The sequence below is a fragment of the Myotis lucifugus genome, unplaced genomic scaffold, assembly GCF_000147115.1.
Source record: "Myotis lucifugus unplaced genomic scaffold, Myoluc2.0 scaffold_425, whole genome shotgun sequence".
Lineage (NCBI taxonomy): Eukaryota > Metazoa > Chordata > Mammalia > Chiroptera > Vespertilionidae > Myotis > Myotis lucifugus.
The window spans coordinates 555877-569149 of NW_005871473.1; the positions used below are offsets into that span (position 1 = coordinate 555877).

A 13273-nucleotide genomic window follows, 5' to 3' on the forward strand; every position below is an offset into this window, starting at 1 on the left:
CCCGTCAGAAAGTCTCCCGTTCCTATGGAAGGTTTGGTTTTGGATTTGTCATATGGCCTCCAGGAAAGGGGAAGCTTTCCTCTGCCCCAGCTGTAGGCCCACCGCTGATCCCGTTCTCTGTTCACTATAAAACTAACTTCTGCGTGGCTCCGGGGATCTCACATGAACAGAACCATTAAAATATAGGTGCTGCCCCGACCCGGCATGGCTCACTGGTTGAGCATCAATCTGTGAACCCAGGAGGGTCACGGTCCGATTCCCCGGTCGGGAGCACAGGCCCAGGTGGTGGGCTCCATCCCCCACTAGGGGGCGTGCAGGAGGCAGCCGGTCCATGATTCTCTCTCATTATGGATGTTTCTACCTCTTTCTCCCTTCTCCCTTCCTCTCTCTAAAAGCAACAAAACTAAATAAATGCATAAAATTTTTAAAAACCAGACATATGCAAATCATACGTATCCACATGGACACAGATGGAAATAAAAGTCACGGAAGTTCACTGCTGGTTGATGCTGTGACCGAGTTTGTGACTCTGAAGTTTTGTTCAATGACCATGACTTGGTAGAATTTCGTGGAAACTCATTTTGCAAGACATTTGCACTTTCGAGGGGAGGGATCTGCAGTGAGGTACAGAGAACAATGACTCCCAACAAAAGACAGTCTCCAGACACAAGCAGTCCCCCGGCCAAACCAGTGTCAGAACGGGGGCATTCCACATACCCGTCTCGGATGTTCTGAGTGTGTGTGGGCGTGACGAAGGCTCTGAGAATTCTCACCGTAAAGAAATCGTCCACCCTTCGTTTAACCCAGTACTTCTCAATACAGTGGGGCCTTGACTTACGAGTGTCCCGACTAACGAGTCTTTTGAGATACCAGCTGTCTCTCGGCCGATTTTTTGCATTGAGTTGACAGAGTAATTTGAGTTAACAAGCTCCTTAAGGAGCTCGGTCTCAGAACGAATTAAACTCGTAAGCCAAGGCCCCACTGTACATTTGATGAGGAATTTGTTTTTTGGGGGGTGTTTTTGTTTTCTTGTTAATCCTCACCCAATGATATTTTTCCATTGAATTTTAGAGAGAGGGAAAGACAGAGCCCTGGCCGGCTTGGCTCAGTGGATAGAGCGTCGGCCTGCGGACTGGAGGGTCCCAGGTTCGATTCCGGTCAAGGGTTGCGGGCTCGGTCCCCAGTGGGGGGCATGTTGGAGGCAGCTGATCAATGATTCTCTCTCATCATTGATGTTTCTATCTCTCTCTCCTTCTTCCTTCCTCTCTGAAACCAATAAAGAAATATATTAAAAAAAAAAAAAAAAGACAGAGAGAAAACATCAATGTGAGAGAAACTCATCGATTGGTTGCCTCCTATACACGCCCTGAACAGGGCCCGGGCCGGGGAAGAGCCTGCAACCGAGGTACGTGCCCTGACCGGAATCGAACCCGGGACCCTTTGGTCCACAGGCCGACGCTCTATCCACTGAGCCACACCGGCTAGGGCTTGGGTTTTCTGTTCTTTTCTGAGATATGACTGTATTTCACTGTAGGAAATGCCAGTGTTGAGAGCTGCCGGTGACAATGGATGATAATGGTCTCGCTGTGGTGACCCCAGGAGACAAGTATCGGGTGGGAACATGGGCCCGAGATGGATGCTGGGATGCAGAGCGGATCGTGGCCGGGCACGGAAGGGCGGCGTTGCCAAACGACCCCATGGATCTTGGGAATTGCCTGGGCCTTTTCTAATATTCTTTCAAGGTCCTCGCTGAGTCACGGCCGTGAATGATGGAGCATGATGGCTCCAAATATCCCTAACGCCTTCATGTCTGACCGTCTCCCTTTTTAAGCTGCTGATTCACTCCCCTCCGGCGCGCGGGGCCAGACAGAATGGCAGAGTGTCATTTTCCGATCGTAAAAAAAAAAAAAAAAAAATTCTGAAAACCAGCCCACAGCCATGATGGACGACTCTGAGGCACAGATTTCCTGTCGGAAAGTTACCTGGCTGACTCCTCAGGGAGCCCCGGGAACGGCACCTTTCCCTGCCGTTTGCGGACTGTCTTTTAAGGATGATACTCACCACCGTAGAGTTGCCTGCGAGTGAAAAGAAGACCTAAAGCCCGGCTGGTGTGGCTCAGTGGTTGAGCGTCAACCTAGGAATCACGGTTCGATTCCCGGTCAGGGCACATGCACAGGTTGCGGGCTCGATCCCCAGTGTGGGGCGTGCAGGAGGCAGCCGATCCATGATTCTCTCTCCTCATTGATTGTTTCCATCTCTCTCTCCCTCTCCCTTCCTCTCTGAAATCAATAAAAATATATTTTAAAAAAAATAAATAATACAAAGAACAACGGAAGTCTTCGGGCAGAAGAAATCGGCTTTGAAGTCGGAGAGATCTGGGCACAAACCCCAACTCTGCCTTTCGCAGCGTTGAGACTGCGGCTACAGCTCTTCGCACATTTGCATTTCCTCGTGTGAAAATGAGGATCATAATATATCCACTCGGGGTTGTTGTGAGGGTTAGAGGAGATGACATATCATGTGTGTGTGGGGCGGGGGGGTGGAAACTTGTGACAAAGTCAAGTCATTGCACCGTATCCACTCGGCAGAGCCGGAAGCACCCTGGGAACGTACGTGAGGCCATCGCCGTCCCTGCTTCTATTCCAGACAAACAAGTCCTAACCAAAGCCCTCGGTACCTGATGATGCGGGTACGCTTCCTGGTGTACGGGGGGATGACCTCGAAGAGCAGTTCCATGGCTCCATTGATTCCCAGCATGGCTCCCGTGGTGACTGAGAAAGACAAAGGTGCAGTTGGTGTTGAACTATAAGGACCAAGCATTGGGCCCGGCCGGCCGGCGTGGCTCCGTGGTTGAGCGTCTACCTGTAAACCAGGAGGTCACGGTTCGATTCCCCACCAGGGCCCATGCCCGGGTTGTGGGCTCCATCCCTAGTAGGGGGCCTGCAGGAGGCAGCCGATCAAGGATTCTCTCTCATCATGGATGTTTCTATCTCTCTCTCCCCCTCCCTTCCTCTCTGAAGTCAATAAAAAAGATATTAAAAAACACACACACACATACAAATAAATAAAGCAATCTCCTGGCACATAAGTCCGCAAAAGGCTAGGATTAAGTAGAGCTGAGGAGGAGAGGGTGCTGAGAGCATAAATTCTAACATGGAAGACGGGAGACTTGGGAGAGGATAACAATAAGAAATCTTCAACCGACTTCTTCCCAGCTGGAGCCTGGCCCAAGGTCAGACCTCTGACAGCTCTATAAATATCCCCCAACCCCACACCGGCCAGCTCAGCGCTGCCAAAGGGCTCTCTGGCCGCCACCAGCCCTTCTGGTCCCAGCCCATTCCTTCTGCAGGGAGGAGCTGTTGAGAAAGCTGCCGGAACAAGCAACCATGGCGAACCATTCACCGAAGGGAGAGCAAAACATGGGTGTGTGAACTCTGCTTGCCTGCCTTCGGAGAAGGCAATGCGTAGAGCCTGGTCAGATCATTTTTAAAGTGGCTTAGGACACCGTTCGTGGGTACAGTGCATGCAGTCTTAAAGCAGGAGGCAAGCGGCCACCTCCCCACACCCACCAGCGACTCCCAGCAGTTTTCAGAGCTCCCTGCTGAAGGAAGTCTTATATGTAAGAATGAGATGTTTCCAACGGTCGCCGGCAAGCTGCACATGGGGGTGGCACACCTTCTGGCTACTCCTCCGTGAGCGCTCTCCTCTAACCACAGCTTCATCTCTTTGTTTCCCTTTTCCTTTATTAGAGACCAGAGGCCCAGTACATGAAATTCGTGCACAGGGTAGGGGGGAGGGAGAGGAGGGGGGAACGGAGGCTGCCTGCCAGGCCTGCACCCTCTCCAATCTGGGATCCTTCTCGCAATCCGGGTCTACTGGCTCCTAACCGCTCACCTGCCTGCCTGCCTGATCGCCCCTAACCACTCTGCCTGCCTGATCTCCCCTAACTGCTCTCCCCTGCCTGCCTGATCGCCCCTAACCACTCTGCCTGCCTGATCGCCCCTCACTGCTCTCCCCTGCCAGCCTGATCGCCCCTAAGTGCTCCCCTGCTGGCCTGATCGCCCCTAACCACCTCTGCCTCGGCCCCCACCACCGTGGCTTTGTCCGGAAGGACAACCGGAAGATGTCCGGTCGACCCAGTCTAATTAGCATATTATCCTTTTATTATTATAGATGGGTTTGCACAGTTCCTATCAGCCCTTCCCAAATAATCTCTGATTCTCTGCTCAACAAATATGAGTGTGCCCGGCCGGCTGGCATGGCTCAGTGGTTGAACCTCGACCTATGAGCCAGGAGGTCACAGTTCGATTCCCATCAGGGGCAATGGAGAGACACAGCCATTGGTGGCCTCCCGTACAAACCCCCGACCGTGGCCGGGATCGAACCTGCAACCCAGGTGCGTGCCTGGGTGTCCCAGCCCAGGTCTGGAAGCTCCCCACAACTCCCCAAAATGCCACAGGGGAGTCGCTCACCGCTCGAGGCGAACACGCGCAGGGCCCAGAGACAGTGGAGGAGGTTCAGGCTGTGGGACAGGTTCTTCCTGGCGAGAATCAACGTGACGTCGAGTGCTTCCAATTCCAGGGCCTTCTGTCCAAACTTCTTATCTACGAACACAAGTCAATCCCTCTTAGTTGGGTTGCACATTCCTTCTGAAGGTTGCAGGATGGGTGTGTGGGCGAGGAAGGCAAAGGTGACGGTGGGAAGAAGCTAACCGTAGCCGGGAAGCCTCCTCAGATCTGTGGGGAAATGCTGCTGAGTGTGCCCCCACTAGAACCAGATGGCTCAGAAAAGCTAATTCAGGGCTGCACCCAGCCTTTTGCTCCTAAATACTTTCAAGTGCATTTCTTTGGGTTTTTTTTGTTTGTTTTGGTAATCCTCATCTGAGGATATTTTTCCATTGATTTTTATTTATATATATATATATATATATATATATATATATATATATATATATTTATTGATTTCAGAGAGGAAGGAAGAGAGAGAGAGAGAGAGAGAGAGAGAGAGAGAGAGAGAGAGAGAAACATCAATGATGAGAGAGAATCATGGATCGGCTCCCTCCTGCACGCCCCCCACTGAGGATGGAGCCAGCAACCCGGGCATGTGCCCTTGACTGGAATTAAACCCGGGACCATTTAGTCCACGGGCTGACGCTCTATCCAATGAGCCAAAAACAAAAAAAGGGTTTTCTATTGTTTTTTAGAGAGGAGGGAGAAAGAGAGGAAAGACAGAGAGAAAACATCTCGTGTGAGAGAAACACATTGATGGGGGTGCCTCCCTGCACACTCCCTGAACAGGGCCCGGGGTGGGGGAGGAGGCCTCAACCGAGGACGTGCCCATGAGCGGGAACAAATCCGGGAGCTTAGGTTTGCAGGCGGACGCTCTATTCACTGAGCCAAACCAGCTTGGGCTCCAGTGCACTTCTTTGAAGAAAGACATTTTCCCCCATATAGTCACACCACCAGGATTCCAAATCTAACCAAATCAGCAAGGAATGGATAATTTAGACCCATTTGCTTTCCTTCCTTCTCGTGACCTCTTCGATGGGGCTGATCCTGCCATCACCACCCAGGTGTCTGGGACCTCCCTCCGGGCTCCTCCCTGCACGTTCCCACGGGAGCTCCCCCAGTTCCTCTCATCACCACAAACTCGTCATCCGCAGGCCCGGGGCTGTGCGTACCTCGCAGGCCGACCTTGGCCAGCAGTCGGAGGAGGGGCAGGAGGATGCCGTAGTCCGGAGACGCGGTCCTGGCCGTGTCCACCAGGGTCTGCAGGAGGGCTTCGCTGCCCCCCTTGCTGATCAGGTAGTGGATCCGCCTGTCCGTGCCTACGGCGGAAGCAGAGGAGAGCTGAGCCATCGGGAAAATCACTCATTTCCGCAAAGCAAGCGATAGAGCAAGGACTGGTCCGTTTCTCCCCAGAAACCAAAACTGTGTACTTCTTGAATCACCTTGAGTTAAAGTTACGCAATTAGGTAAGGGGCTGGGCTGGGGGAAGGGGTATGAAATATATAAATAATAGAAGAAATAAGTACCTAGGTGTATCACCTTTAGCAGCTGTAAAAACCTGAGCCTACCCCTAGCCTATTTGGCTCAGTGGATAGAGCATCGACCTGCGGACTAAAGGGTCCCGGGTTTGATTCTGGTGAAGGGCACATGCCCGGGTTGCTGGCTCAATCCCCAGTAGGAGGCGTGCAGGAGGCAGGCAATCAATGATTCTCTCTCATCATTGATGTTTCTCTCTCTCTCCCTCTCCCTTCCTCTCTGAAATCAATAAAAAAAAATTTTTTTTTAAATTGAGTCTAGTCCGGCTGGCGTGGCTTAGTGGTTGAGTATCAACCTATGAGCCAGGAGGTCACAGTTCGATTCCCAGTCTGGGCACATGCCCAGGTATGGCGTGTGCAGGAGGCAGCTGATCTATGATTCTCTCTCATCGCTGATGTTTCTTTCTCTTTCTCTCTCTCTCTCTCTCTCTCTCTCTCTCTCTCTCTCTCTCTCTCTCTCTCCCCCCTCTCTCCCTTCCTCTCTGAAATCAATAAAGATATCTTTAAAAACAAAAACAAAAACACCTCCGGGTGAATGGATCTTTCCTCCGGACACTGGAGCCTGAGTCTCTGCGTCGGGGCCGGGCGTTCATTTGGGCCTGGTCTGTGTGATGTTGGTATTTCTTCCTCACGCAGTGTGGCTGGCACACACAGACGTGAAAACCGAGGGGATGTTGCACCGCCCAAGAAGCCGTGTGTGCCAGGACTCGCCACGCGGAGATGAGCTGACAGAGTCATGGCCCCCGTGAACCCGGCTGATGCCAATGCGGTCAATGCCGTCACCTTATCTCTGGACACCTCGGGGCTTACCACGCCGCTAGGTCCAGCTCCGGCCTCGGATTCCCGTCTCCAGGGACCTGGGTTAGGCAGCTGCCAAGACCCGGCTCTAAAATGGGCCACGTGCCCGGCCGGCGTGGCTCAGCGGTTGAGCATCCACCTGTGAACCAGGAGGTCACGGTTCGATCCCCGGTCAGGGCACAGGCCAGGGTTGCGGGCTCAGTCCCCAGTAGGGAGCGTGTAGGAGGCAACCAATCCATGATTCTCTCTCATCATGGATGTTTCTCTCTCTCTCTCTCCCTTCCTCTCTCAAATCAATAAAAATATTTTTTAAATAGCTGGGCTGGATGGCTCAGTGGTTGAGCATCGACCCAGGAACCAAGAGGTCAGAGGTTTGATTCCCAGTCAGGCCACATGCCCGGGGTGGGGGCTCCACCCCCAGTAGGGGGCGTGCAGGAGGCAGCCAACAGGTGATGATTCTCATCATTGATGTTCCTACCTCTCTATCCCTCTCCCTTCCGATCTCTCTAAAAATCAATAAAATGTATATATATTAAAAATAATGATAATAAATAAATAAAATGGGCCACAGTGAGGGGACCAGAGGGAGGAGAGAGGTCAAACAGCTGAGGGCAGCTCTCTCTGAAGAGCTGCAGGCACCCGGAGGTCCTTGGCCTCATCGATGAGCTACCCTAGCGTCACCACCGGGCGTCGAAATCCTCCTAAGTTCAGGTCCCCGTAGGGTGAGTGACAAGATGGAGGAGCCCCATGTCCACCCAGCCCAGGTGTCCCCAGGACCTATGCACCTCAGTGGGGATTCTGTCTCACAGAGAAACGTGAGCTGGAGCAAAACCTGGAGCCCCTCAGATTCCCGGGCGACGCCACGGCCCCAGGGATGCCCCAGGCCAGGGATGGCCACGCGGCCCACTCACCGACGGAGAGCAGCTCCCCGAGGACCTGGAGGATGCTCAGGATGGACGCCCGGTCGGAGGAGCTCTGCAACGAGAACACAAGCGCCTTTTACTCCAAACGCAGGAGGAGGGCTGCGGCGTGGCCGGGCTGTGGGCTTCCTTCCCCTGAGAAAGACTTCGTGCCATAAACAGCGCCCAGCCCGGCCAGCGTGGCTCAGTGGCTGAGCGTCGACCTATGAACCAGGAGGTCACGGTTCAATTCCCGGTCAGGGCACATGCCCGGGTTGTGGGCTCATCCCAGTAGGGGGCGTGCAGGAGGCAGCTGATCCATGATTCTCTCTCATCATTGATGTTTCTCTCTCTCTCTCTCCCTCTCCCATCCTCTTTGAAATCAATAAAAATATATTTTTTAAAAGGCCTAAAGGGGGGCTCCCTAAATCATGACAATGAGGGGGCTCCCATGAGGCTCTGCCTCGCTATGTCCCCTTCAGAGCCCCACCTGGAGGACCCGTTTTGGAGCAGTAAGATGGACAAAAGACTAAGCACTGAGCCCTAACCGGTGTGGCTCAGTGGATAGAGCATGGGCCTGTGGACTGAAAGGTCCCAGTTTCGATTCCGGTCAAGGGCATGTACCTTGGTTGCCGGCACATCCCCAGTAGGGGGTGTGCAGGAGGCAGCTGATCGATGTTTCTCTCTCATCGATATTTCTAACTCTCTATCCCTCTCCCTTCCTCTCTGTAAAAAATCAATAAAATATATTTTTTAGAAAAAAGAGTAAGCACTGAGCCTGGCCAGTGTGGCTCAGTGGTTGAGTGTCTTCGACCTATGAACCAGGAGGTCACAGTTCAATTCCCGGTCAGGGCACATGCCCGCGTTGCAGGCTGGATCCCCAGTAGTGGGTGTGCAGGAGGCACCCGATCCATGATTCTCTCTCCTCACTGATGTTTCTATCTCTCTCTCCCTTTCCCTTCCTGATATCAATACAAATATATATATTAAAAAATGGGCATCGAGCCCACAATCCGGGCATGTGCCCTGACCAGGAATCTAACCTGAGACCCTTCAGTCCGCAGGCCGATGCTCTATCCACTGAGCCAAACCAGCCAGGGCAGGACTCTGGCCCTTTGAAAGTGGTCCCGAAGATGGTTCATAAGAGAAAAGAGAGTCCCGGGAATGGTGTCCCTAATCCACACTGATGTTTCAGGGTCCACCTCCAGCACCCACCCTCCACCCCCCTCCCCAAAAAATTGCATTTCTTCTGAGTAGAGGGAAGGGGTTAAATGATAAAAGCAAGGCTGTGCAACATTGGGTGACATAAGATGCCAGATTCGTTAGTTAATGAGTATAATGCATTAGCTCATTATGAAATATGAGCCATAAAAGGGAAAATAGGGTAGGAAACGAACAGATGAGAGAAAGAGGGAAGAGGGAAACGACTAAAGTAGAAACTGATTAAAAAGAAGAAAAAGATCCAGATTTCATTTCCTTTCATTGGATTATTCATGCAGTCGTCTCGCAAACGTTCAGTGGAAACCATCCGTTAGAGTCGCCAGGCCAGGCCGTCAAGACACAAGTTGCCTGGGAATCGGTGACCTCCTGGCTCATAGGTCAACGCTCAACCACTGAGCCACGCCGGCCGGCCGGGCGCTGGTGACGTTCTTAACCAACCGATGACCAGCTCTGTGGAGCCACCAACCTGTGGACTTCCAGGTGAGTGAAATAATACCTATCCTCACATATGAAAGCTCCTTTTATTTGGATGGTTTGTTATGGAATTTCGACGGGATGGAGAAAGAAGAAAATTCCACACCTCCACGTATCCTCTTCCCCAGCACTATGGGTGGATGTTTTATTTTTTTAAATATATTTGTATTGATTTCTGAGAGGAAGGGAGAGGGAGAGGGAGACAGACACATCCATGATGAGAGAAAATCATCGATCGGCTGCCTCCTGCACGCCCCCTACTGGGGACTGAACCCGCAACCCGGGCAGGTGCCCTTGACCAGGAATCGAACCGTGACCTCCTGGTTCATAGGTGGACGCTCAACCACTGAGCCACGCCAGCTGGGCACAAGCAATATGGCTTTAATAAACAGGAAAGAAATTGATTTCAGAAACAATAGCACCAGCCCACCAAGAGAATCCTGCCCTCCCGCAGGAACTAAGAGACAATATCATCATATAGATGCTGAGCTCAGAATGATCTCAGCTCCGAGCCTGCATGGATCAGCACAAGACTGTTTTTCTTTCAGTGGAAATCATGGCTATCCGTGGAGGGGAAAAAAAAAAAAAGGCCCCACAAACTCTCCACTGGCATTAATTTACGCGCCGCTACATTTACCAATAAATATCTTACACCATTTAGACGCGCCACACCGCGCCGTGATCTCACCCACAGTAATAATAAATGAGCGATTCAAGAAGGCGGATGCGACGGGCCTCGATGTTGCTTTAACGATCCTGTTAAAGGAATCATTGAGTAAATCCCCCGATGAAGACTTTCCCATTAAAAAAAAAAGTGGCTCTGCCAAGTTTACAGGGAGAGGCAGGCAGTCGGAAGAACAAACAGTGTCTTTCACAGTCTGAGGGTGGGAGGGGCGAGTTTGCACTGCGATTTGCTCCAATTCTGGTTCGAATGTGTTGCTCCCTTGCGTGGCAATGTGCGTCTGCTGTGGCCTTCCTCCTCCTGACTCATCATGTGTCAGTAAGACTCTACCCATCACTCAGCCCTTGGAGGCTCATCTCCGGCCACAGCCCACACCCCAGCACTGCGCGTGGCGGCCACATAGGAATAGTCACCGTGGCCCACGCTCACCACGGGTACCGGTGCCTTCAAAGCTTTGCTCATGTTGCTACCACGGCAGGAGTAGGACTCCACCTCCCTTTTCCTTCCCATGAAACTGACTTCTATTTTTTTTTTAATATATATATTTTTTCTTGATTTCAGAGAGGGAGAGAGAGAGAGAGAAACATCCATGATGAGAGAGAATCATGGATAGGCTGCCTCCTGCACGCCCCCTACTGGGGATGGAGCCCGCAACCCGGGCATGTGCCCCGACCGGGAATAGAACCATGACCTCCTGCTTCATAGGCCAATGCTCAACCACTGAGCCACGCAAGCTGGGCATGAAATTCCAATTCTTGGTCCCTAAAGAGTACGTCAGAATCTCTCCCAAATGCATGAGCCAAGAGCACAGGACACGGCTCATAGCCCTAGAAAACCACATTGCCAGGCGGCTTGAACACTCGCTGGAGACGGTCCCCGGTTAAACAAGGGACATTATTCAATTTGAAGTTGGCAATGAATGAGGGAAGGAAGCGCCGATCAGAAAGCTCCCATCACTAAAAATGGTCCCAACGCCAAGCAGGGTGACCAGCGATTCTCCAAGTTCACATAAGAGGGTCCAGGGAGCCCTAACCGGTTTGGCTCAGTGGATAGAGCATCAGCCTTCGGACTGAAAGGTCCCAGGTTCGATTCCGGTCAAGGGCATGTACCTTGGTTGTGGGCACATCCCCAGTGGGGGGTGTGCAGGAGGCAGCTGATCAATGTAACTCTCTCATCGATGTTTCTAACTCTCTATTCCTCTCCCTTCCTCTCTGTAAAAAATCAATAAAAAATATATATATTTTTTTAAAAGGGTCTAGGGCAGGGGTGGGCAAACTTTTTGACTCGAGGGCCACAATGGGTTCTTAAACTGGACCAGAGGGCCGGAACAAAAGCATGGATGGAGTGTTTGTGTGAACTAATATAAATTCAAAGTAAACATCATTACATAAAAGGGTACGGTCTTTTTTTTTTTTAGTTTTATTCATTTCAAACGGGCGGGATCCGGCCCACGGGCCGTAGTTTGCCCACGGCTGGTCTAGGGAGAAGCGGTGTCCTTACAAATTGAGTTCAGGTACAAGGAACAACTTCCTGTCAAGGTTGAAATGAATTCAAGAGAAAGAGGTGTTTTAAGGAGTATGGATGGAGATATCTGTCCATGAAACAAAATGAGATTTGTTTCCATCTGATGGGGGTTGGCGTGGAGACAGTGCGGCTTATAAAAGAAGAAGTTTGCCATCGTTGTGCCAACTGGGTGCTAGGTCCCATGGGCCATGCCTAGGAAAAGCTGAATAATCTAAAAATAGGTCTGAGGCCCGGCCGGTGTGGCTCAGGGGTTGAGCATCCACCTATGAACCAGGAGGTCACGGTTCAATTCCCAGTCAGGGCTCAAGCCCAGGTTGCTGGCTCCATCCCCAGTAGAATACATGCAGGAAGCAGCCGATCCATGATATTCTCCCTCTCTCTCTCTCTCTCTCTCTCTCTCTTTCTCTATTCCTCTCCCTTCCTCTATGAAATCAATAAAAAAAATTTTTTAATAAATAAAAATTTTTAAAAAGAAGTAACACTTCTTAACTCCCAAAGTTAGGCCATAAAAAGCTATGCAGTTCCTGCCTAACCGGCTGGGATCCCGATCTGGAGACCGGAGCCACTTACAGTGTTCGGCAAACTCATTAGTCAGCAGAGCCAAATATCAACAGCACTTCTTCAAAATAGACTCCCACAGGCCGAAAACCGACTTCTGCGCATGGGCCACAAAGTTTCAATCGCACTGTACGTGCGCCCGAGTGTGGTATTTTGTGGAAGAGCCACATTCAAGGGGCCAAAGAGCCGCATGTGGCTCGCGAGCCGCAGTTTGCTGACCACAACACTAGGAGAATGCTGAGGCCCCAGGGCAGCCATGGACCACATGGGAAGACTCGGACGGCACTCAGCCCCACCTAAGCTCTCAACTCCATTGGGGTCCCTCCGCCCCGGCCAACTTCCAGCGCAATCCCATGAGAGACACCAAGCAAGACACACCCTGCCAAGTCCTTTCCAGGTTATGGGGAAAGTCCAACAGCTGTCGTAAGCCACTGAGACTGGGGTCATTTGTTACACAGCAATGGTGACTGAGACACAAACCAATCTCAGAAGCAGACGGATACAAAGAATCAGAACTTAGATTTCCAAACAGTGAATGTGAAATGCATGACGGTGAAAAACAAAAAACAAAAAAACACCAAGGATCTAGACCAACAACCATTTACACGGCAAAATATCATAAAGATTGTATTGAGTTTCCCCCTTATTGATTTTTGCAGAGGACAACATGACGCAGAGCGGACGAAACATCAGACTTGGAGGCAGTAAACCTCGTTCTAACCCAATTTCTTCATTATGACTTTCGATAAATCATTTAACCTCTCTGGCCCCTACTTGCTTTCCTCGGGCTTCCACTAGAGAAATAAACAGCAAGGATTTCTCTGGCCACTTTCAGCTTCAGAAACCCAGGCCATCTGATGATGTCAGTCTGGAGTCAACAGAAGATCCTCAGGCTAAGAGGTTAACTTTCTTTCTTTCTTTCTTTTAATATTTTTATTGATTTCAGAGAGGAAGGGAGAGGGAGAAACATCAATGATGAGAGGGAATGATGGATCAGCTGCCTCCTGAACACCCCCCATTGGGGATTGAGCCCTCAACACGGCATGTGTCTTGACCAGCAATCAAATTGTGACC

At 51.2% G+C, this 13273-nt stretch overlaps 1 protein-coding gene across 1 annotated transcript in view; it reads right to left on the reverse strand.

Moving 5' to 3' along the window:
* Nucleotides 1–13273, reverse strand: part of LOC106694369 (cytosolic carboxypeptidase 4-like) — a 68224-nt gene that overhangs the window by 38369 nt on the left and 16582 nt on the right. The window contains exons 2-5 of the mRNA XM_023744047.1: nucleotides 7753–7816; nucleotides 5681–5827; nucleotides 4473–4604; nucleotides 2678–2771 (exon numbers count right to left, since the gene is read on the reverse strand). Of these exons, the coding sequence (XP_023599815.1) occupies nucleotides 2678–2771; nucleotides 4473–4604; nucleotides 5681–5827; nucleotides 7753–7816 (437 nt within the window). The remainder of the gene's footprint in view (nucleotides 1–2677; nucleotides 2772–4472; nucleotides 4605–5680; nucleotides 5828–7752; nucleotides 7817–13273) is intronic.